Source organism: Lethenteron reissneri, chromosome 40, assembly GCF_015708825.2.
Source record: "Lethenteron reissneri isolate LAM-NWPU_2019-01 chromosome 40, ASM1570882v1, whole genome shotgun sequence".
NCBI classification, from domain to species: domain Eukaryota; kingdom Metazoa; phylum Chordata; class Hyperoartia; order Petromyzontiformes; family Petromyzontidae; genus Lethenteron; species Lethenteron reissneri.
In genome coordinates this window covers 1,967,671-1,993,028 of record NC_083818.1, presented here as the reverse complement: position 1 = coordinate 1,993,028, position 25,358 = coordinate 1,967,671, and the positions used below count along the sequence as shown (strand labels likewise).

The window sequence follows — 25,358 nt, the reverse complement described above, 5'->3', positions numbered from 1 at the left end:
CTCACCGCTCAGTATATACGCCGAGTTAAGTCGCCTCCACTTGTTCGAGTCCCCTTACAAAAGATGAATCTGATCACTTACTTCGGCATTTTCATTGAGTTGACCTTGGTTCGGTCGCACTCTGTGTCGTCGTTAAACTACTAAACTGCTCAACAATATTTAATTTGACCAGGTAAGGCCCACAGAAGCGACCTGGCCACAAACGGTAGCCCCAACAAAGTGGCTTATCGCGTGGAAATGTATCGGACCTTGAGATAAAATCCATGTAACCACGGGGAGACACGCAAACTCAAAATATGCAGGCGTCAGGGTCGGGATCGAACCCACGACTTCCTGTATACCAGGCGAGGTAGTTAACATCTCGCCACCGTGGCATCTTGCGAGATGCTATATTCTTTTTTTGTTCATTCATTGTTCCGTCCTGCACAGTGTTGTGAACGACGCGATATAAAGCCATTATCATCATACCTGTCAACCGACACGGTTCACCTCGTATTCTTATACAGGGAAATGTATATTTGTATGCGTTTCTTCCTTGTGATGGGCCTTTGTAGGGTGAACGCTGAGATTTATCAGGGCATGGGATGACCAATAAGGTCTGAATTGGTCTGCAATAAGGTAGGGCACTGATGAGGGGTTGACATCGACGTCGCATTCTTGTTACGATTGTCAAACTTGTGACGCCAGCTCACAACGGCCTCCTCCTCTTGGTGGAATAAAGTCACGGGATCTGTGACGTCCGCATTGAAGCGGGCGGCGAGTGTTTTGGGTTCAAAGTTCCCTAAAGTGGTTTCCCCCGCTGCTCGGGTGTTGAGCAGCGAGGTCGGTGCTCAAATCCCCTTTACAGCCCTGAACCCGGTTTGCGGAAATTCCACGTTCCTATGACGGGGGCAAGTCTATCTGTAGCACTGTTGGTTTCCAACCCCCCCACCCCTCCACGATGTGCTACTCATTTGGCTCATTCCGTCAGCCCAGGAGGGACGATGGACTTCGCCCCCAACCGACATTTGACCTCTCGTGACCTTGCGACCATGAGCCGGCGTTGGTCACCGCACCCGGTTAGTATCAACCGGGGGGCGCCCGCTGGTCTCCAACCGTGAACCTCTGGAGCGAGGTGCAGGGTGCGCTCGCTACCGCCGCCGTGTCGCCACCCCGACCCCCTGTCGCGCCCGCCCGTCCTCACGGGCGTGACGGGTAGGCGGGCGGACGGACGGACGGACTCGCGAAATAATCCAACGCCGAGCCGTGGCGACCGCCGGCGCGCCGCGCGCCGTCACGATGACGCGGAGGAACAGGCGTTGGGCGCACCTCCCCTCCAGCACCGTGATGACGTCGTTCACCTGGATGGAAAGCTTCTCCGCTTCGTGGAAATCCTGCAGTGCCCGCATCTCTGTGGGCTGGGCCTGGGGCGGGGAGAGGAGGACACGGGGGGGCGGGCGAGGGGCAGCCACGTTATCTTCACTATTTATTGACGTCGTTATGATCACTACCCGTCTTTTACCCGGCGAGGGTGAGGCGTGTGCGCTGAGGGTGAGCCGCCGTGCCTCCTTGAGGAAGTCCTTGAGGGCCATGAATGTGGGACGGTCGCCGGGCCTATGGGCCCAGCACTGCAGCAGCACATTGTAGATGTCCTGCGGGCAGTCCTCTGGCTTGGGCAGCCGCTCCCCCTCCTTGTCGATCTTGTGCAGGATCTGTCGCGGCACCGTTCGATCGCCGCAGCGTGAACGTCGATAGCGTCGCGATCAGCGATGCGATACGATCATATTATGGGCATGACAATTAAATTATAGCTGCCGGGACTCGAGTATCGCATCAGGGACTCTGGCATGAGCAAGAGAGAGCGACAGGGAGGGCGAGAGAGAGAGCGAGAGAGAGAGAGCGAGAGAGAGAGAGAGCGAGAGAGAGAGAGCGAGCGCGGGGTGTCTGCCCGTAGCGGTACCTGGCTGCCGTTAAGGCCCACCCAAGGCTCCTGGCCGTAGGTGAACATTTCCCAGAGCGTGATGCCGAACATCCACGTGTCGCTCGCGTGCGAGAACGTGCGAGTCTTGAGGCTCTCGGGGGCGCACCTAGGGGCCGGGGTGGTAGACGCGGTGAGGAGGGGGGGGGTGGCACGCGCAGCGAGGGGTGGGGTGCACAGGCCACCGCGCTGCGCTGCCTGAAGGCGGCCAGCGTCTTCAGGTGGCTGAATTGAAAGCGTTCACTTTCTCCATCGATTATCCAATCAGAGGCAAGAGGCTACGACGCTGTACAATCACGCGAGAAGGTCAGCGGCTCGGTTCAGTTCCAGAAAAGGCTTCCGGCACGCGGAGCGAAACGTCGGACATCGTGCCGAACGTCGCGCGGTACGACCCGGGAACGCGTCGGAGAGCTGCGGCCAACGCAGGCTCTACCCGCTGCTGGATGGACGACAGGGCTTGTGTGCTCGCCCCCGCGGCAGCCTGCGAGCAAAGTGAACTCGCGGTGATCCGAGGCCATGTGGGGGTTGAAGGGGAGGGCGCGGGGAAGGGTGGCACAGACAAAACACGAGCACGGACGACGCTAGACGAGCGCGAATTCTGCCGCTTTATTCATTGTCCGCATCCTCAGAAGAGCGGTGAAGACGAGGGTATGCGTCGTCCGGTTCCGTCGTTCATTCAAGGCGCTCGGTTCGCTCGCCCGACACCTGTGGCCACGCGGCTGGCGAGTCGCCGGCGCCCTCGGCGAGTGAGGAGCGGCTCACGGTTATAAACGTCGTCGTGCGGCGTTCACAAACGACGACGACGATGACGCCGATGTTGCAGTTCACATCTTGTGGTGGTTTGTGTCAATCTCCGGTCGTGTCCCTTGGAGTGGGCTGTGCATTTGAATGTCCGGTAAAATATAATTTTTCCTGAAGAAGAATAATCAAGACAGGTTTTCCTCGCTTTTTGCGGGTTCGGTTTCTGCGATTTCGTGTTTACTGTATATAAGCGGCTAACCTACTTCTACCCACAATTCGTTGCAGTCACGTGGTTCTAATTCACTCTACACGCGGCTATGCGGTGGGATGTGGGACAGCATCGTGTGCGTACCGTGGACTGTGCGCGCCATTCGGCGGGCAGCTGTCTCCTCGTGCGGTGCATTGTGGGTTGGGTGACCGCTACGCGATTTCGCTTTGCGCGCCCCCTTTTTTTTCCCGAAACGCATCGGATCCGACCCCGGGGGGAGGGGGCCAATCTAGCGGACGTCGGCGAACGTTGGCGTGAGTTGTTGGGGGGGGATGCGGTGGGGGGGGGGTGCGGGAGGAGGGGTGGGGCGCCACCCACCAGGCGAAGGGCACCTTGCGGTGCTCGGACATGACGTAGTGGTCGTCGTTCTGCGGCAGCGCCCTCATGAGGCCGAAGTCGCCGATCTTGACGAGGTCGCTGGCGGCCAGGAGGATGTTGCGCGCCGCGAGGTCGCGGTGGATGTAGCGCCGCGTCTCCAGGTAGCTCATCCCCGTGGCCACCTGCACGGCGTAGCGGCACAGCGTCGACAGCAGGAAGCGGCCCTGGTTCCGCCGCAGCCGGTCCAGCAGCGAGCCGAGGGGCGCCAGCTCCGTGACCTGCGTGCGGCGGCAGAGACGAACGGCGGCGTGACGCGGCGCTCAAACACCACCATCACCACAACCACCGCCCGTCACCACAGCCACCACACGCCTGTCCACCACAGCCACCACGACGACTACAGTCACCACGGTGGTCCCCCATCACCACTACTGCTCCTGCACCACCAGCATACTGCTCCATCACGGTAGTCCACCACTACCATCAATACCGTCACCACAACCACCACCACCACCACGCTGGCCCACTACTACAAGTGTTCCACCATCACCACTACTGCTCCAGTACCACATTCCTCCATCGCCACCACCACCACAATATTCCACCGCCACCACCATCACCGCCACCATTACCACCACCACCACCACCATGATGCTGGTCCACCACCAACAGGGAGGGCAGAGATGACGGAGGGACAGAGAGAGAGAGAGACATTGCGGGGAGACGGTTGGGAGTTGATGCGGGGGAGGTTTCAAAGGGGTTGGGAGGTGATGCAGCACTTGCCATCTTCATGGGGTAGGTGAGGATGACCCCGTAGAGGCGGATCAGGTTGGGGTGGTCCAGCATGTGCATGGTGTTCACCTCCTTGACAAAGTCCTCCAGCGCCTCGGGGGCGCTCAGCATGTCGGTCTTCAGGCACTTCACCGCCACGGGAACCTGCGCACAACGACGACGACCTCAGCACCGACTACGAGCACCGCAACGGCGGCGGCCGCGCTGCACGTGACTGCTGCCCGTGACCCGGCGCTGTGGAGCGAGGGTTGGTGGGGATCACCGCACGGATGTCGTTGTGAGACTCCTTTATACCCGTGGGCGTCGAGGAGGCGCCGTACTGCTGGCTGGCGAGGAGAAGGCAGCACAAGCAAGGGAACTAATCGCCACCTGTTTGCGTCTGTACGGGGATCGAGCGTTGCCCCCTTGCGCGAGGCGTGGGGTTTTCTCCGGGCGCTCCATTGTCCTCCTCCCACGTGAATAATAAACACGACGACTCGTCGTCATTAATCGGCTGAAAACGTCTCGCAAATAAACACCAAATGTAGCAGCGGCAGGAGCCTCCTATGACTCAGTGTGGTTCTCCTGGATAAACAATGTTCCTATTGTTATTATTAGAACAACCACAACCGCCGTGCAGACCGGTAGCGTCGGGGGGAGCCGGCGGGCGCTTCATGGGACACAACTGGCGAGATGGCGCGATGGGGGCGATGGGCGCGCTGGTCACGATAGGCGTGACGGGAGCGATGGGGACGATGGGGGCGATGGGGACGATGGCACGACGGGCACAATGGACGCCACCGTGACAGTCCTCACCAGCTGCCCCGAGGGCGAGCACCACTCCCCGCGCCGCACGACTCCAAAGGAGCCGTCGCCCAGCTTCTCCAGCAGGCGCAGCTCCTTCTCATTGATGAGGCACGTGAGGCTCTGCGGAGGGGGGTCCTGCCCCCCCGGCGTGGGCGACACCTTGCGGAAGGTGAGCGACGGGTGCGACGGGCACTCGCTCTGCTTGCCGACTGAACACCTGTGGGCGGGCAAATCGCTCCGGGTGTCGGCGACGCGGTCTCAATCGCCACCGCCAGCTTCACCGCCACGGCCAGCACCGCCACAAGTACAACCAAAACTAAGCCGTCAACGCACACGGTTTACCCCGTATTCTGGAACAGGGAGATTGAGTTTTCAGGTCCATACGGCGGACAGCCGTTTCAATGCAGGTGAAAAAAATTGTCTATTTGTTTGTGTTTCTCCCTTGTGATGGGACTCTGTAGGTTGAACGTTGAGATGTATAACGGGCATGGGGTGACCAATGAGGCCTGAATTGGTCTGTAATAAGGTAGGGCACTGATAAGGAGTTGACAACTATGCCACCAGCACTACTACCAGCAAATAACAAACTGTAGGGGCAAGTGCTGTTAGCGAGCACCTATGAAGGCCGGAACGGTACATGAGGGGGTGGGTGACCAGCACCACGCCCGACCGCCTTTGTCTCCCTAGTGGCAATGTTTACACACCACACCAAGCACTCATTTTAGGCTGAGTCGACCTAGGAGAGGCCCAGGAACCGGTTTAGATAATCAGTCACTCGTGTTGGCAAGTGAGCGGGAATCGAACTCGGATCGCCGTAGCGCAGCCCGCTAACCACTACACCACCGCTCCCCACACCACCACCAGTAGGCACCACCATGTCACCTGCACCACCAACACCACCTGCACCACCTGCAGTTCACCAGGTGGAGGTGTACTGCAGGTGGTGCACTTCACGTGGCGTCCAAATGCATGTAGCCTGGCACAAGCGCTGTGGTGACGTCACCGTCACTTAGTGGCGAATGGCGGCTGTTGTTGTTGGTGGTGCAGGTGGCCTGCTGCTGGTGGCGGCGATTGTTTGAGTTATCGCCACCACCTGGAGGTTACCTGCATCACTACCACAGCCGCCATCAGGTCACCTGCACCATGGCCGACGATCATGGCGATGAACAGCGTTATCTTCCCAGCCGATAGCGAGTTTGCATAACGTGTAACAATGCTGCCGGGCCGCGCGCACGCGCGGTCGGCGTTTGACGTCGTTGTCATCACCGAGACGGCTCTGCCACTGTCCATCGCCGCATTTTATCTTCCCGAGCTACGGGCGACCCTTTCGTCAATTTGCGCGGCCGCCTACAGGACGAGCCGCTAACGGCAAAGACACCCGATGGCGCAGCTGCGTTCATATCGGGCCATCTTCTTGCGAGAGTTGCCCAGACCCCCACGTGACAGACAGACAAACGGACACACAGACGAGCAGGTGAATGGACGGAGGCAGCCAACTCGTCCAGGCATTCAACCTCGGCATGGGAAGCATTGAAAAGAGAGGAGACCTTGGGCATCCAGGTCTTGCGCTTGTACAAGGTCCTCCTCCTCTTGACAGCTTCCCAGAGACGCCTCTGGCCTGCAGGCACAGCGCACGCCGCCACCACCACCATCACCACCACCATCACGCCACCACCATCACGCCACCATCACCACCATCACCACCACCATCACCACCACCATCACCACCACCATCACCACCACCATCACCACCACCATCCCCACCACCATCACGCCGCCACCACCATCACCACCATCCTCCACCATCACCATCACCACCACGCCGCTACCACCACCACCATCACGCCGCCACCACCACCATCACCACCACCATCACGCCACCACCGCCACCATCACCACCACCATCACGCCGCCACCGCCACCATCACCACCACCATCACGCTGCCACCACCATCACCGCTAAAACCCACTTGCGGCACTATCGGTTCGCTGCGGACAAACCGTAGGTAGGGTCGACAGAAACTCCGCCACGGTTGGTCAACTGGCAGGCCGCGTGGCGTGAGAAAGGGGGGGGGGGGGAGGGTTGGCGCCCGATTTTTTTTTCCGGTGACGTCCAGCCCGCCGTGGAAGAGTAGGCCAAAAGTACCCTCTAGCTAGCGGGGCGCTCTCAAGTTCCCTCGAGCGGAGGGCCCCTTCCGCCGGCAGCGGCGTGAGTGAGCCAATTTCAGACAGTGCCGGATTATCCAAGTAGCTAAAGTAGCTACATATGCTACGGGCCCAGCACTTTCAAGGGCCCCGCACTATACTCTTTCAAGCTATCAATTTCGGTTCAGTGAATCTGCACTTGCTCTATTACTATAGTACTATACCACCTTCAACTTTTAATAACGACTGGGTGTTTAAGGTTCGCGATTTGTCGTATTATCTGGCTGTATAGCAAATGAAAAAATATAATTACCTTACTGTGCAAGTAAAAAATGTGTTTTAATATTTATGTGTTTTTTTTAATTGAGGGCCCCTTTATAACATATGCTACAGGCACCGCACTAGCTCCATCTGGCACTGATTGCAGCGCCGCTTCCTTTACCCCCTCCGAATATTCACAAACGCGTTCACTTTCTTTTTCCCCAAGCGCGGGGGGTGGCGACGACGCGCCGCGGCTCACCCGGCTTGCCCATGCCGATCTTCTCCAGGTCATCGCTCTTGACGTAGTCAAAGTGCTCGGGGCGCGTCACGTTGAGCTGGTCGCGGACGCGCAGAAAGAATTGCTCCAGCTGCACCTCCTGCAGGAGCTCGTGCAGCCACTCGGAGCTCTCGTCCGGCAGCATCTCTACGCACGCCGACAGGGACCATCGTCACGACCCGACGCTCCGTCTCCCGGCATTCGCACGTTTTTTGTTCTATTCATACGTCGAATATCATCACGAGAGAATCTGGGTGGACGTGCGCAAGTACATAAGTGGGTGGGGGGAGAGGGGAGGATGGCCAATTGTCTTGATGGCCATTGGAGCGATCTCCACGAGTCCAGCAACGAAAGGGAATAGAAGACTTAACGGCAGATGGTGGCAGACTGTGAAGCAGATCTTGAGGGTCTCTGTGAGTTTGTGGCTATCTTGGCGAGTCTGCGGGTCTCCGTGCGAGTCTATGGGTCTCCGTGCAAGTCTGTGGGTCTCTCTGTGAGTCTGTGGGTCTCCGTGTGAGTCTGTGGGTCTCTCTGTGAGTCTGTGGGTCTCCGTGCGAGTCTGTGGGTCTCCGTGCGAGTCTGTGGGTCTCAGTGTGAGTCTGTGGGTCTCCGTGCGAGTCTCGGTCTCCGTGGGAACCTGTGGGTCTTCATGCAAGTCTGTGAGTCTCCATGCGAGTTTGTGGGTCTCCGTGCGAGTCTGTGGGTCTCCGTACGAGTCTGTGGGTCTCCGTGCGAGTCTGTGGGTCTCCGGGCAAGTCTGTGGGTCTCTCTGTGAGTCTGTGGGTCTCCGTGTGGGTCGGTGGGTCTCCGTGTGAGTGTGTGGGTCTGTATGCGAGTCTAGAAGACATTACAGCAATACGCTCCACTGCTCCTGATGCGATTATCTGTGCTTGACCACCTCAATGTGAAAATGTAGTTGATGCTCTGCATCTTACATCAGCCATACGAAAGAAGAAGTTAATGTGAGTCTATGGTGGGACACTGTCAGTGTAGATGTTGGAGGTCACCGCGTGTCTCCTGTTCAGCAGCTGCAGGGTCTGGCCGGGGGTAGAACGCATTGGCGAGGTGCGGCACATCAGGCTAGCTTAGAAGAGTAGGCCGAGACAGTTTATTTAGCATTGGCTGTGTCATGCCTAACCTCCTTCCGTTCCGCTCTTAAAGCCTCACCTCTTCTCTATCATCCATTCTCTTCCCTCCTCTCGCCCCTCCACTACATCCTCCTGTCCCTCCGCTAACCTTCCGTGATCCACTAACTACCCCTCTGTCGCGGTCACTCATTCCTCAATCCATGTAGCATGCCCTGTCAACGACACCACTCCATTCTGCGTCACCGTTTTTGTAAGCTACGCCACTGAGCGCCTCGAGTGAAAACGCTCTATGAATGTACATGAGACCGCATCACCGGGCTGTGTGCGATCATCACGAGCCGAGTATTGTACCGACGGTGGAGATGTGCCGGAACAGGCAGCCCTCAGTTCACGCACTTTTGTGCTACGCCATTTTGGAGTAACGCGTCGGCGCTCTGGAAATATTTGAGATCTTTTATTGACGTACGCGAGGCGATTTTCGGAATAACGTCACCCGCAACGTGACGTACGCCCCACCCTAGCCTGGCTCCGCGACCCAATGGCGTTGCCGGTGCGGGACGATGATGAAGTGTGAAGGGATAATGAAGAACGCAGGTGGCTCGGATGGTGAACATCCAGAGTGGAAGGGGGTTATTATTGAGAGGGGTACTGTAGCAAGGGACACAGGTCGTTAAGAATTGATGACCGAGTATAATATTGTGTGTGCTTGTATTGTATTGATATAGGCGAGGATAATATAGGAGATTATGTCTGCAAGTGTGAGTGAAATCCTCTAACCCCCTCCTTTACCATTATTCCTTATGGGAAAATTGCTTTTGACCTATGCGATTTTGAGATAAAACGTGCGCTTTTCTAGGAACGCCTCTATGGCGTATGTCAAGGAATGCCTGTAAATACGAGACGATGTGACGTTTTGGCAAATTCCCACACGGCACCAAACGCGTGTACGGGGGGGGCCTTCTCTGAATGATTCCCACTGCTTCGCCATGATGTTACCACTGGGGGGGGGGCGGAACGACGGCAGGGAAAACGGGTAGCCGCTGCCGGACGGGCTCCCTAGCGGCGCGCCCGTGCGGCTAATCGCGGTGCGGTTTGTTGCGCCGAGCTGTCACGGCAGCCACCGGGGGAAGAGCCCCGGTTCGATGACAGGGAAAACCTGCGGCCGGTAACACTTCTTGGCACAACAGGGAGAGCGCAGCGTGTGTGCGCGTCGCTGTCGTGTCTCGTTATTCACCACCCCCCTGCCCCTCTCCCCACCACCCCCGCCCGCACTCCTCCACCTGAACGATGTCCAATTGTAGGCCGATGCAGCGCACACCTTGTTCTGACGGAGGGGCATCTATAAACTATAAAACTAAACTGTTTTTTATTTTAACCAGCTAAGGCCCACTGAGCTATAGGGCTATTTTTCAGAAGCGGCCTGGCCATCACAAATTATAGTTCAACGAAGTGGCTTATCACGTGGAGACATTTACAGCAGCCCAAACGCTCAAAACGCGTGTTGTTGATTATAAATGTGATGTGATGGGAACCCCCCCCCGCCGCCCCCCCCCCCTGCCTGCCCCCCCTGCCTGCCCCCCCTGCATGCCCCCCCCCCCACCCGGCATAAAATCTGTGAGAAATGAGACCAAACAGAGACATTTCACACGGCCTCGTCACGACGCAGGAGAACCGCCACGACTCTGTGTCACCTGCGTCAGCGCCGAGGAAGTGCCACGGCCGTGCCACCGCTCGCGGCCGGGCCCTCCCCCACGCCCCCGTGGCCGGGCCACACGCGGCAACGCGGCAACACGCGCACTCGCCCCCGGACGTCGTTGTGAGGTCGTTAATCGACGATTCAAGATTCCTCCGAAGGAATTTCTGCCAGTTCCCATGGCCCCCGGCGTCACTTCTACCTTTCAGTGTTTACAGTTTTTTTTCTTTCCCAGGAATGTTTCATTGCACTGTTAGACCGATCGATCCCCGCGCACGATGGCACGCAGCAATGTGTCCAGCAGCTAAACGCCAATGCGATTTACTTCATGGCCCATGGATTAACATTGCCCATAGGCTTAATATTGGCAGTAGGCTCACATTGCCCATAGACTATTCTTATTCCTGTACGTGACAATACGTTCAGGAGATAGACGCCAATGTCGGGCTCTGCTGTCCACGCCGCGAGGGCTTCAGGAGAGAGCTCGTGAAGTGTTGTGCCGTTCCTCCTCCTGCAGCCGTGGAAGCAGCGCAGACTACGGTGGCCGACTGCACGGTGCGCAGTTTGGACGGCACAATACCACACAGCGCTATGGGTTCGCGCACTGGACTTGACATCCAGAGGTCGCCGGTTCGATTCCATCTCCCATCGCGGCAACCGAAACGATGGGGGTGCACGTTTCTTACACCCCTCCTCCCCGCCTCCCCCCCCCCATGTCTATCCAGTGCTCACCGAGCTGCAATGGCTTCCGGTTGCAGAACGAATACCTTGTAAGGTGGCACTCATTACACGCAAAGTGCTCGCCACAAACGAACCGAGATACCTCGCTGATCTCATCAAGGAGTATAAACCATCAAGAGAACTCCGGTCATCCTCACAGGGGCTTTTGGCGAACCATCAAACAAAGACGGCGGTGGTCACCGCATCGCGCGGCGCTTTCAGATGCGTTTCTGCGGCCGTCTGGAACGCTCTTCCCCTTCCGATATGAGTAAGCCACTGGGAGCTGTGTGCACTTTTAAATCATCATCATCTAGATTGACAAACTCATTTCTTTAGAACTGATTTTTGTGTTTAGTTTGTTGTCCTTCCCCCGCACCTCTGATTAGCACGGTTGGCGATGTCCGGTGTGAAAGAAGTTCAACGTACAGACAGACATCGCCGCACTTGGTCAATCGGCAGGTCGCGTGTGGTGGGGTAAAGTGTGGGAAATCCCTCGTATCCTAAGACGTCAACAGCACTTGCCCCAAAAGTTTGTTCAGGCTATACGGGAGATCTTTGTCTTTGTTGTGTTGTTGTGACCTGCAGTGCGGTGAGTAAGAGCATGACTGGGAGTGAGTGCGTGAGTGAATCATCCAGGCTGACTTGCCTATGATCCATCCTGGCTTTCACCAGGCTGCATTGTGTGAGGAGCTCACAGATCCTTGAAAGATCTGGTCACATCCCCATCATTGAGCTCCTCCGGCAGGCGATGCTGCGTTGGCTGGGTCATGTAGTCCGCATGCTAAGCCCGGGCTAGAGATGAGATGGAGTGATGTGGTACAGGAGGATGTGGAGCTGATTGGACTTGGCAATAACTGGTACTAGCGGTGTCAAGATTGGCCTCTGTGGAGGTTCGTGAAGGACGCTGCTGGGCAGTTGGAGGCAACGACAGCAGAGGACAGAGGAGCGACACATTTGCCAGTCATCTCAGTCAAGTCAACTCATGGCATCTGGGTCCGTCCCTTGACCTTCTCCCAGCGGAGCCTTCGACACTTCGCGTGGCCTCAAAGTGCACCTGGACTGGCACACAAGTGTCGTGGTGACGTCTTTCACCACCAAGCGATTGTTGCTGTTGTTGAGTCGGCGATAGGGCGAGCGAGCGAGCGAGTGGGTGTGTTGCTGTGACCTGCAGTGAGGTGTTGTGGTTGAACACAGCGTGGTGGATGAGATGAAACAGTGTTTGGCAGCCCGAGTCCTCAACACCGGGGGAAGGAATCAATAAGAGAAGTTCATGGGAACATGCCAAGAATGACTGAATGTGTTTGATCAGCTCTCTGGATACATGTCTTACACAAGCATGTAGATTTATGAAAATATCCTATCAGGCGACATGGGGGCATGATTGTACGTGCGTGTGTGCGGATGTGTGGATGTTTCTACATGTGTGTGTAGATGCACCTAGCTTGGCACAAGCGCCGTGGTGACGTCACCGCGACATCGTGGCAAACGGTGGTTGTTGTTGTAGTTGTCCCGGCGACAATTATCTGAACCGATTCAGGGCCAAGTATAAAATGAGTACCTGGTATGGTGTGTAAACATTGCCACTGGGAAGACAAAGGTGGTCGGGTGTGGTGCTGGCCACCCATCCCCTCGTGTACCTTGCCAGCCTTCGCAAGTGCTCCGAACAGCACTTGCCCCAGAAGTCTGTCCCAGGTCCCGCCTCACGCTGTGCGCAAGTCTTGGGGGCTCTTTGGCCCTACTTAGCGTAGGTTGGTGAAGATGGGGGGGGGGGGGTCCAGCACTGGTTCAGACGTAACCCACTGCTGGCTGATGTTAGCCCTGGCCTGGAATCGAACTCCGATGAGCAGCTTTGCAGCGCAGCGATGCTGCTTCCCCTCCTCCGCACCCACCCCCGATGCCCCTGACTTATGTAACTAGCCTGCACGGCTACACAGGCGATCGTTGTGTCTGTGCGTGCGTGTGTGAATGTGTCTCTTTATGTGTCACAAAAAGCGGAGGCGCAGCGGTCGACACGCAGTGCCACGGATGCAATTCCATTCCCGACCACAGCTAACGTCAGCGGCAATCGTGTGAACCGGTGTTGGGACTTCCCCTAGGTCGACTCAGCCTTCAATGAGTACCTGCTGCGGTGTGTAATCATCAGCAATGGTCAGACAAAGGCGGCTGGACACAATGCTGGCCACAGCACCCCCTCGTGTGCACCCCGATAGCCTTAATCAATGCTTGCTTACAGCTCTCGCCCCACCTGATAGTTGAGGCTACACGTATATATGTGTGTGAGTGTGTCCGTGTCTTTGTAGAGAATTTTTATCATCGCTTGCGGCTGTGGTTGACATCGTCCCCCACTCCTCCTGATGTCGAGGGGAAATGGGCGAGGTTTAGGACTGTGACTCAGGCAGCTGCAATGGCTGCTTTGGGTACACGGTCTAGACCTCCCCAGAGACCCTGGCTGACAGAGGAGGTATTCAGGATGGTTGAGAAAAAGCGACAGGCCCACTCTAATCGTCTACAGCATCCCACGTCAGAGAATGAGGAGGCTTACCGCAGCCTTCGCTCGGAGGTTCGGAGAGCCGTAAGGCGCTGCAAGGATGAGTGGTGGTCGCGGGTTGCTGAGGAGATGGAGTCTGCCTCAGTGGCCCGCGATCACAAATCACTATTTAACTCCATCAAAAAAGTAACCTACAGCGCCCCACCTATTACCATCATTAGGGGAAAAACGGTGATCCAATCTCCGACCCCCAGGAACAGGTTTGCAGATTTGCTGAGCATTTCTGTGAGGTCCTGGGGGAGGGGGAACCCCTCAGCCTGGATAACATCGTGGGACAAAGTGGGGACGACTCTGCTGAGGCTGCGGTGCCTCAAATATTGGAGGAGGAAGTCACCCCCTGTGAGTGGCTGGCTGAGGTGCCATCCGTTGAGGAAGTACTGAAGGCGATCCAGCACAGATGCCATATTTCCTGTCCGTCTGCTACAGCAGAGGTGTAGGGAATTCTAGCAAGACCTACATCTATGCTTTATTGACCTGGTCAAGGCCTATGATACCATCAGTAGGCTTGGGCTCTGGGTTGTTCTTCGTGCTTTCGGAGTCCCTGACCCTCTGCTCACGCTCATTAAGGACCTTCATGATGGTGAGCAGGCCCGGGTAAAACTACGTGGCCGGGAGTCAGAGCCATTCCCTGTACACCTTGGGGTGCGACAGGGATGTCCTCTGGCTCCAACACTATTTAACATCTATTTCGACCATGTAGTAAGTGAAGCCTTCAGTAGCTGTACCGGAGGAATTTCCATCTGATATAGATACAATGGGAGGCTGATCGATGCCCGGGTGCCGTCAAGGGATGGCTCCCTATTGTTCAACCACGTTATGTATGCCGATGACCTGGTAATTGCGGCTCACTCAGAGGAGGAGTTGGAGGCGCTGCTGCTGAAACTGGAGTGTGCCACTAGGAGGTGGGGCCTTACCATCAGCCCCACCAAAACGAAGCACCTGCCTGGGTATTTTGTACCATCGGGCACTCCACCCACACAACTGCCAATCGGTGATGGGGCAGTTGTGGAGAGAGTGGAGAGTTTCCCATACCTGGGCAGTGTGCTCATGACCGGCTCCGGTTTAACAGCAGAGGTCTCGCTCCGAATCAGTCAAGTGGCATTATCTGTTCATCGGTTGTGTAACCTGGTCTGTCGCTCCGCACGAAGCTTCGGGTCTTCTCGGCCACGGTCATTCCCTCCTTTTTCTACGCTTGCGAAACGTGGACCCCCCTAATGGAACATCTCCGCCGGTTAGAAACATTTAGGCTGGCCTGGAGGATGTGAAGCTGAGTGGACTTGCCGATGACTGGTACCAGTGGTGTCAAGATCGGCCTCTGTGGAGGAGGCTCGTGAAGTACGCTACTGGGCAGTCGCTCTCCAACAACAACAGAGGGCGGAGGAGCGACGCTCACAACAACGAGTGGAGCGCCGGGTGGCTAAAGCACAGCAAGTTGGCACAGTAGGGGGCACAGGTGGTGCATCAGCCAGTCATCTCAGTCAGTCGACCCGTGGCACCTGGGTCTGCCCCGTGACCTCCTGCCAGCGGGCGTTCGACACTCAAAGTGCACATGGCCTGGCACAAGCGGTGTGGTGACGTCACCGCCACTTAGTGGCGAATGGCGGTTGTTGCCTTTGTAGATGTGCATGTGTTCACGTGTGCAGGTGTTTAATCCGAAAGGCGCGGTGAAGAAGGATGAGGAGCTGAGTGGACTTGCCGATGACTGCTACAGGCAGAGAGGCTCGTGAAGGACGCTGCTGCTGCTGCTGGGCAGTTGGAGGCAGTCACCCTCCAGCAACAATGGAGGGAAAGAGGAGTGACGCTCACAACAACGAGCGGAGCGTCGGGCAGCTAAAACGCAGCGAGGCAGCATGGTCAGGGGGCCACAGCTGCTGGTGCATCTGCCAGTTGTTTCAGTGAACCCGTGGCACCTGCTGGGCCTGTCCCACGACTTCCTGCCAACGAGTCGTCGACACTTCACGTGGCCTCGTGGCGCACCTAGTCTGACACAGGCGCCTTGGTGACGTCACCACCACTTCATGGCGCAAGGCTGCTACTGTTGTTGTTGTTGCCGTTGCGTGTGTGGGAGTGTGGGAGTGCGAGGAGAGCAGACGCGCGTGCACTTCGCCGCTTGATTTTGATCACCGTACCCGTTTCCGGAAAGAGGTTTCATAATATAATCTATTCTGAGCCGCTCCCTAGGTCGACTCAGCTTTCAAAGCGTGAGCCTGGTGCGGTGTGTGATGTAAGCCACCCACCCCCTCGTTTCCCGTCCCGGCTTTCATAGGTGCTCGCGAACAGCACTTGCCCCTACAGTCTGTTAAGGCTATATGGGGGATCTTTGTCTTTGGTGGTGATGCTGGCGAAGGTGGTGGTGAAGGTAGTGGTGGCAATCGAAGCTTAACGCGACTCCCATCAGGGTGTGTACGAAGATGCTAGCGGCTGTTTGCACACTGCTGGCATGTGTGCGAGCTCGGTTTGCCTGTACGAATGGGCCATCTGTTCCACCGAACCTAAAGAAAGTGCGCAATCCTGTCCCAAAATAAGTGGCGCCTTGTTCCCAGGTTTGCGTCAGGGTGAGGTGTGGCTGCCCCCCGTCTCCACAAGGCCGATAGTGTTCACGCCACACTGGCATTGGGACAAACACGTGGTTTTGATCACCAGCAACACTAGCACCACCAGCACCGCCAGTACCACCACCAGCGCCACCACCAACACAGCACCATCACCACTACCACCAACAACACAAACACCACCACAACCACCGCCACTGCCCTTCGTCTAGCTGTCACCTCTGAAGTACAAAATAAAGACTGGGACATATAATGGGAAGTAGAAGATTTCTCCAGAATACCAGAGGAGGGGAGGAGCACACGTGAACAATTCACCAGGCTGGTCAGCACGGGTTGGCGAAGGCAGGAGGCACACGTCGAGGAAGCATGGAAGTACAGTCAAACACAAAAATGGGTTTTGCTGCACTGGCTCTCTGCTGCCCACCACCGAGGCCTGCATCTGCCTATGATAGCCAGGCACGCACAGGGAGTCACCAGCCCACACGCAGCCCAGGCTCAGCCCTGCTTAGCTCTGAGCGAACCGGCCGGAACGCACCACTCACTCCGGGAGCAGAGCAAACGGCAGCCCCTCAACGCGTCAACAAAGCGAGTCACGCCGCCACAACACAGCGCACACTTTGTGTAATGCTCGGACACGATCCAGAAACAACAAAAAATAAAGGCTTGAAAATAGAAACTACCGTAGCCGTCCGTTCCCTTCACGTTGGAGGTTTGCATACAATCAGGGCTGAATTACAGAACCCGGCACACCACATCCTGTATACCTCTCACGATGGCTGTGGCTGCTACAAGTCCACTGAGCTATGTCGCTCCTTATCAGAAGCGACCTGGCCACAAATGATCGCTCAACGATTAGACTTATCACGTGGAAATTCTAGCCGCCAAATACCATCAACGCCTGTTTCTAATTGTGGAGGGAAAAACCAGAGGACCCGGAGAACAATCCACACGACCACGGGGAAAACATGCAAACTCCAAGTATACAAGCGTCAGGGTCGGGATCGAACCCACAAATTCATGTCTGGTATACCAGGTGAGGCAGTAACATCTCGCCACCGTACCAGAGACTCAAAAAATGTGTCCACCCCTTGCACACCTCTCGCTATGTCTGTGGCCGCCACTAGCCACATGCCACCCACCCCACTCTACGAGCGACCCGGGAAATCTTGGGTGGAAAGGTAAGCCCCGCACACAACCGTGAAAAGAGTCGGTGGCTGACGAGTCGGCTGGCAACTTGAAGAGCTCCCTATTTAGAATGGGGACGAGCGGCAGGTGCGGAGGCGCTTGGTGACGACAGCGTCAACACGAAGCTGAGCTCGCTCGTGCAGCCCGCCGGAGCCAGCCAGGTGTCTAGACGCCCGTCATGGTTGTGAGTCAGTGGCTTGGTCATGGTTGGAGTGCGGGACTTGTTTGAGGTTGTAGTTATAGACATGCTTAGGGTCATAGTTACAGGCCATGTGTATGATTCGGGATATGGGTAGAGACTTGCTAAGGATTAGGGTAAGCGTTACAGGCATGTGTAGGGTTATGGTTAGAGATGAATTTACGGTTATAGAGACATGGCTAAGGGTTAGAGTTACAGGCATGTGTATGATTAGGGATATAAATAGAGGCTTGTTTGCTACTGTTGATTAGATATGGGGTTGGCTGAGAAGATAGGGTTATAGGTAAGATAGGGTTATAGGTAAGATAGGGTTAGAGGTTAGATAGGGTTACCGGGAGGGATTCTGTGTGTTTAGGGTTAATAGTCAGGATTAGGGTCAGCCTGTACATTCTTCCACAAGTGTCGGCCAATGTGAGAGGGTGGCGGAGCGGTGGCACGGCGGTTAGCGCAGCGCTCGACGAAGCCCGGCGACGCGACCTCGGTTCGATTCCCAGCCACGGCTACCATCAGTGGCGAGGGAAATCCGAACCATTCCTGGGTCTCCCCTGCCAGACCACCTTGAAACAAAACCGCACGAAGCAGTGTGGTGAAATATGGACAAACGACTTTCACAACCTGCAAGTGGATTGAAAAAGCGGCCGGACCATTCGACACTGCTGTGCGGGTGTCACGGTGGCGAGATGTTAACTACCGCGCCAGTCCTTCCCCCCAAGCACCTCCAACGAGCAGGGATGGCTGCACGTACGGTGCGAAAGAAGTTCAACATGCATACAGGAGGCCGTGGGTTCGATTCCAACCCTGGCGCCTGTATATTTGGAGTTTGCGGTGTGGTCTCGTGGATTTCTCTCCCGGGTCCTGCGGTTTTCCCCTCCACATTTAGCATCAACAACGTCACGCGTGTAAAGCGTCTGGCTGCTGTACATTTGCACGTGACGATAAGCCACTTTGTCGAGCTGTGATTGCCAGGCCGCTTCTGAACAATAGCTACAGAGCTCAGTGGGGCCTCACCTGGTAAAATACTAAACATGTAGTTTAGTTTAGTGCATTATACTGGGGTTTGTCGAATGAACAGGTAGGAAGCTACTGTGACGTGTGAGTGCAATCGCCGACAGGCAGAGCACAGACGCGTTTACGTAACAGCAGCTACAGCCGCCGTGACGTCACCACGGTGCCTGTGCCAGACTATGTGCACCTTCCAGGTGCCAGGAGGCGATCGTAGGTAACGGGGTGAACCGACTCGACGGCTTGGCAGATGCACCGCATGAGCTGCCCACTGTTGCCAGCTTTGACTCAAGACACGCACAGACAGAGACACCGTCACAGGAACACGGGGGCCAGGGCTGGTCATGGAGAGAGCAAGGAGGCGGAGAAGGGGAACTTGGGGGAAAGATGAGGTAGGGGAGAGGGAGACACGAGACACGGGGAGAGGGAGACACGGGGAGAGGGAGACACGAGACACGGGGAGAGGGAGACACGGGGAGAGGGAGACACGAGACACGGAAGAAGGGAAACACGAGACACGGGGAGGGGGGGCACGGGGAGAGGGGGGGGGCACGGGGAGAGAAACACGGGGGGAGGGAGACACGAGGCAGGGGAGAGGGGAGACACGGGGAGAGGGAGACACGGGGGGAGGGAGAGGCACGGGGAGAGGGGAGACACGGGGAGAGGGGAGACACGGGGAGAGGGAGACACGGGGAGAGGGAGACACGGGGAGAGGGAGACACGGGGAGAGGGAGACACGGGGAGAGGGGAGACACGGGGAGAGGGGAGACACGGGGAGAGGGAGGACACGGGGAGAGGGGAGACACGGGGAGAGGGGAGAGGGAGACACGGGGAGAGGGAGACACGGGGAGAGGGAGACACGGGGAGAGGGGAGACACGGGGAGAGGGGAGAGGGAGACACGGGGAGAGGGAGACACGGGGAGAGGGGAGAGGGAGACACGGGGAGAGGGAGACACGGGGAGAGGGAGACACGGGGAGAGGGGAGAGGGAGACACGGGGAGAGGGGGAGAGGGAGACACGGGGGGAGGGGAGACACGGGGAGAGGGAGACACGGGGAGAGGGGAGAGGGAGACACGGGGGGAGAAAGATGTAAACAAGAGAGGGGAGACACGGGGACAGTGGAGTTGGTAACGTTTGGGAAGGAGGAGGAGGAGACAGGGAGGGAGAGTAGGAAAGCGAAATAAGAGAGAGTGAGACACATGGGGAGACAGGGGTTAGAGACGAGGGAGACGAGTGAGACGGGGGGCACGGGGAGACAGGGGCTGGAGACGAGTGAGACGGGGAGACAGGGAGACAGGGGCTGGAGACGAGTGAGACAGAGCACACGGGAGACAGGGAGACAGGGGCTGGAGACGAGTGAGACGGGGAGACAGGGGGATAGGGGTTAGAGACGAGTGAGACGGGGAGACAGGGAGACAGGGGCTGGAGACGAGTGAGACGAGTGAGACAGAGCACACGGGAGACAGGGAGACAGGGGTTAGAGACGAGTGAGACGAGTGAGACGGGGCACACGGGAGACGCCGAGGACACGCGGGCCGGGCGATGCGCGGCCCCCCGACTCACCTCGCCGCGCTCCGCCCCGCAGCCCCAGGCGGCACCGGCCCCGGGTCCCCGTGTCGGGGTCGTCCCCCTCGCCCCGACCGCCCCTCACCCGGGCCGCGTCCCCCCACAGCTCAGGCCCACGCGGCCACAGGCCCCGAGCATCCCTGACGCTGTCGCCGCAATCACCCAGCTCGCTCCTGCTGCTGCTGCTGCCGCCGCTGCTGCTGCTGCCCCCAGCGACGCGACACGAGAATAACAACGCGCCTCTCTCGCCTCTCTCGCCCATCACCTCCCCTCCCCGCCCCCCTCAATCAACCTCCCCTCTCCTCCCCCTCCATCACCTCCCCTCTCCTCCCCCTCCATCACCTCCCCTCTCCTCCCCCCTCCATCACCTCCCCTCTCCTCCCCCTCCATCACCTCCCCTCTCCTCCCCCCTCCATCACCTCCCCTCTCCTCCCCCTCCATCACCTCCCCTCTCCTCCCCCCTCCATCACCTCCCCTCTCCTCCCCCCTCCATCACCTCCCCTCCCCCTCCATCACCTCCCCTCTCCTCCCCCTCCATCACCTCCCCTCTCCTCCCCCCTCCATCACCTCCCCTCCCCTCCCTCTCCCCTCCCCTCCCTCTCCCCTCTCCTCCCCTCTCCCTGCACGGCGCTGCCCACAGCGGCCCCTCTCATCCCTCCAATCGCCGCCGCCTCCCCTCGCGAGGATCCCTCCCAACGCCCACACGGGGAGACGCGACAACGCTGTGGGATTGTGGTGGGAAACGTTGGACCAACGTGGTATCCCATCATCTCCATCTACCCCTCTGATCATTCCCATCGTCTCAAGACTTCCAAACACCCCCCATCACCCCACCACGTCCCTCCCCTCACCCCGTTCCCAGCCATCGCCTTCAAATGTGCACTGATTGAAAGGACGTTTATTTTCAATGCGCAATGCTCCGCTGCTTGTCGTCTCATCGAGCTTTACGGCGCTGCCACGACGTACAAGTGCCGTGGTGGCTAGGAGATGTTGACTACCTCGCCTGGTACACAGGAGATGTTAACTACCTCGCCTGGTGTGCAGGAAGTCGTGGGTTCCATCCCGACCCTGACGCCTGCTGCTGTGTATTTGAAGATTGCGGTCTCTCTCGCTCTCACCGTGGTCGCGTGGGTTTTTCTCTCCGGGTCCTCCGGTCTATTCCTTCACATTATAAACATTACGCGTTTTAGAGTCTTTGTCTTTGAGTTGTGCGCCTTTTGGCGTCATCTGGTCCAACCCATGTGAGACTAGGCTCTAAGGAAAGCTGTCTCGGGTGTGGACCAATCAACTTCAAGGACAGTGCATATATTATCAGAGTTATGTTTTTGTTTGCATTATGGCTGCAGGTATTGTGGTCTATGCAAACATGACTCCTTGTAAAAAAAGGTGTCAGTTTTGTTGCCAGATAGAAGGGTAAAAAACCAATTATTGCGTTTTAGAGTGTTTGGCTGCAATACATTGACACTCGATAAGCCACTTCATTTGGCAATCATTTGTGGCCAGGTTGCTTCTGAAAAAGAGCTACATAGCTCAGTGGGCCTTACCTGGTGAAATAAACATAGTTTACCGTACGATTATATATAAGCACATGTAACCGGTTCTGGCCAACGCATTGCCAATGCTTAAAAACAATTACCTGCCAAATGACTCAATTGGCATTACAACAACGGCAGTAGAATCGCCTCCCTCCTACTCCGAAAACTTGGCAGGAACCTTCTGCAAAAAGTAATCTCGAGACTCGGTGAGGATTATCTGGGTAACCAACCATAACACAGGAATAATTGTTATTGTTATAAGGCACCAACTATGATCGTGTCATTCGTATATTGTGACTGCTGCGGGTCTCCCAATTGTGTGTGTTTTTTTTTTCTCCAAATGCGAAAGAACGATCTAAATCCGTGGTTATATTGACCTGGGGTACATCACACACTACCTTGGGGGTGCATGATGCCCTCTCTGGGGGTGCGGGACATGGCCACATTGTATTTTAGAAGGTAAATAATCGAAAACACAAATTAAGCACGGACACGTAAGCACAACAACTACTTTGTTTCATCAAACCCTCTGTATTTATTAACATTGTACATTTTTTTACTATTGAGAACCAAAGGGGTGCAAGGCTGCAGTGAAGGTGAAGAACCACTGCTCTAAATGAACAGCAATTTCACCCACGACGTCGGAACTCTTCGTAGTGACTGGCAGCCTTGTGCATCATCGCTGATATGTGGAGTTCCCAGGCTCACAGCGTCGACCGGATGGCAGCCGAATAACTTTTGAGTAAATCCTCATGAGCACTGCAAGTAACAGCAAAGCAACACGACACGCACGCGAACATAAAAACCGTGAGAAATGCAATATACACTACAGTACTGTCATATGGTAGGACTGTTTACGTTCTCAATGTACCTCTAGATCCACCACCGCACTTATGGTCACAACAACTCACCCACCCACTCACTCACCGACTCACCCACTCATCCACTCACTTACCCACTCACTCACCGACCCACTCACTCGCCCACTCACTCGCCCACTCACTCGTCCACTCACCCACTCACTCATCCACTCACCCACTCGCCCACTCACTGATTGACTCACTCACTCCTACTCAGGCTCCCACCCACTCACCCACTCACCACACTGCAGGTCACAACAACCCACCCACCCACCTACTCACTCACTCCTACTGAGGCCCCCACCAAACCTCACTTTCCTTTCTGCTTCTGCCCACACTGATCGCTGAGAAATTCCCCTCCCATTATCATCATCATCGTCGTCTCTTTTCCCCAAGATCTTTTACAACAACAATAATAATCATAACTTTGGCCAATTCAATCAACGCGTTCAGTTACTCATATGCATATTAGAGCTTTGATGGTGCTGTTCGTTGCTGTCCGATTGACGTTGCTGGCTGTTGGCCCCTGTGCTCGGCAACTGTGTACACAAATAGCGTAACTTTATAACGGAACGGATTAAAGCTCACTGAAGCCCTTTGAGCAAGACAACAATTACCTCTGTTGCCAGCACAGCTCGCAATAATCGGCGCGCGTGAAATGTGATGGCTTGCTCCAGAGTTGTGAATGGCAGGAGTGTGAACAAGAGGAGCTCAGTATTTTGAGAAGAGCACACCCGCTGCTGCACGCACAGCCAGTGGTCTCACTGAAGCCGGAGTCGTCTGGGGCTACTCTCTGTTTCGGTGGCTTGAAGGTTTAGTGGTGGTGGTGGTGGGGCGGAGGGGGGGAGTTGGGCGGGGGGGGGGAGTTCGGCGGGGGTCGTCCAGAAAATATTCCTAGAGGAATTAAGCCGTGTTTGTCATTCATCCACTGCTGGATGATTAGGGCCTCCCCACGCCCTAAGGGTCATGGTGGTTATATACGATGGCAAGCAGCAGTAAACCGAACATTTCCGATCATTGCGCATTGGACCGTATGGTTAAACCACTACGGTCTGCGCTCCTTCAACGGAAGAGGAGGAATAGCAGAACTACACGAACTCTCTCCTGAAGCACCCTCGCCGTGGCCAGAAGATATCACCCTAACTGTTGAACACATTGTCATCATACACAATAATCTAATTGCATATTGACAGCTGTGACCCATCGGCTGTGTAGGTATGCGTGTATCTTGAACTTCTTTCGCACCGTACGTAGCCAACCGCACTCGTCGGAGGTGCGTGGGAAGGACATCAAACCAAAGAGAAGTTCACTGTCCGTGGCGAGAGACACGGACAGTGAAACCCCCATGGACTTGAGCATTCCGCAAGGAAGGCTGGACAGATGCAAGCCAGAAATTACACTGGGAAGTCTGGGAGACAGTGTCAAGGGCATTGGTCAGGGTCACATCGTGGCTTAGACGGGGGGCGATGGCTGAGGGACGATACTGTTTATGGAATGCGTGAGGTATTCACACACTTCTTATAGCGCAACGGCGATGACGTCGGCGCTACGTTTGACAGGTGTGTTGAAGTCTGCCAGTAGGGGGGGCGATGTTGCTCCGTGATTTAGTTTTTTTACCCAATTGAGTAACTTGTGGGGTCGTTTTCAGATTTGTCAAATTTGGACCCGTGACACCGAAGCACAATGGCCTGCTGTTGCGTGTTCAACACAAGTACCCTGTGTGTGTGTGGTTAACGCACTAACTTGATTCATGTGCGTGTGGTTAACGCACTAACTCGATTCATGTGTGTGTGGTTAACGCACTAACTCGATTCATGTGTGTGTGGTTAACGCACTAACTCGATTCATGTGTGTGTGGTTAACGCACTAACTCGACTCATGTGCGTGTGGTTAACGCACTAACTTGGTTCATGTGTGTGTGGTTAACGCACTAACTCGACTCATGTGCGTGTGGTTAACGCACTAACTCGATTCATGTGCGTGTGGTTAACGCACTAACTTGGTTCATGTGTGTGTGGTTAACGCACTAACTCGATTCATGTGCGTGTGGTTAACGCACTAACTTGATTCATGTGCGTGTGGTTAACGCACTAACTTGGTTGCTTGCAAAAGGTTTCTGTTTGGTGTTTGAATATCCTAACACACCTCCTGTTTTATTGCCAGAAAGGGTCACACCTAGTCTTATGTTTTCATATTTTGATACTGGCAAAAAGGTCCCGTTTCGTAGCTGCTCACTCCGAGCTATACATCCCCTGATAGTGGCATTTTATTTGTGCTGTTCGCCTTTTGGCGTTCTTTGCTCTGATACTGGTGAGACGAGGCAATGTTTATATTATCAGAGCATGTTTTGTTTGCATGTTCGCCACAAGTACGTGTGTGTGGTTAATGCAGACTTATAGACACGTTGCAAAATGTTTCTATTTGGCGTTTGAACATCTTAACACGTGTTTTATAAAACCTACTCTTGTTTTTTCATACTTTGATACTGGCAATAAGGTCCCATTTTGGCCTGCTACTCATTTACGAAAAAAACGTCGAGGGGTCTGTGAAAGGCCCCCACTGTGAAGGAGACGCCGCGGTCAGTTTGTTCAAAGCATCCGCAGTTATTTACCAGGACGGCCGCGAGTTTATTTTTATTTTTTCCACCACAAACTTCGTCAACAAGCGGCAAAGGCGCTCCCGCTCGAGAGCACGTGCCCCCAGTCCCACACCCCCAGCGGGAGCGATGCGATCAGCTCGTTTGCAAGACGCGACACGGATTGCGGAATCGCAATAACCCAAAGGTGGAGGAGGGTGGAGGTGCTCATCCAGCAGTGGATAGATCACGGCAAGGCCGCAATTATAATATATATTGGGGGGGCACTA

General features: G+C 55.9%; 1 protein-coding gene across 1 annotated transcript in view; it reads right to left on the bottom strand.

Moving 5' to 3' along the window:
- TNK2 (tyrosine kinase non receptor 2) overlaps positions 1–20,260 on the bottom strand; it is a 34,724-nt gene extending 14,464 nt beyond the window's left edge. Inside the window, exons 1-9 of the mRNA XM_061567949.1 lie at positions 20,096–20,260; positions 7,528–7,692; positions 6,360–6,480; positions 4,872–5,079; positions 4,068–4,220; positions 3,285–3,562; positions 1,940–2,066; positions 1,545–1,691; positions 1,309–1,403 (exon numbers count right to left, since the gene is read on the bottom strand). Of these exons, the coding sequence (XP_061423933.1) occupies positions 1,309–1,403; positions 1,545–1,691; positions 1,940–2,066; positions 3,285–3,562; positions 4,068–4,220; positions 4,872–5,079; positions 6,360–6,480; positions 7,528–7,690 (1,292 nt within the window). The 5' untranslated portion in view covers positions 7,691–7,692; positions 20,096–20,260. The remainder of the gene's footprint in view (positions 1–1,308; positions 1,404–1,544; positions 1,692–1,939; positions 2,067–3,284; positions 3,563–4,067; positions 4,221–4,871; positions 5,080–6,359; positions 6,481–7,527; positions 7,693–20,095) is intronic.
- Between the last annotated feature and the right edge of the window lie 5,098 nt (positions 20,261–25,358).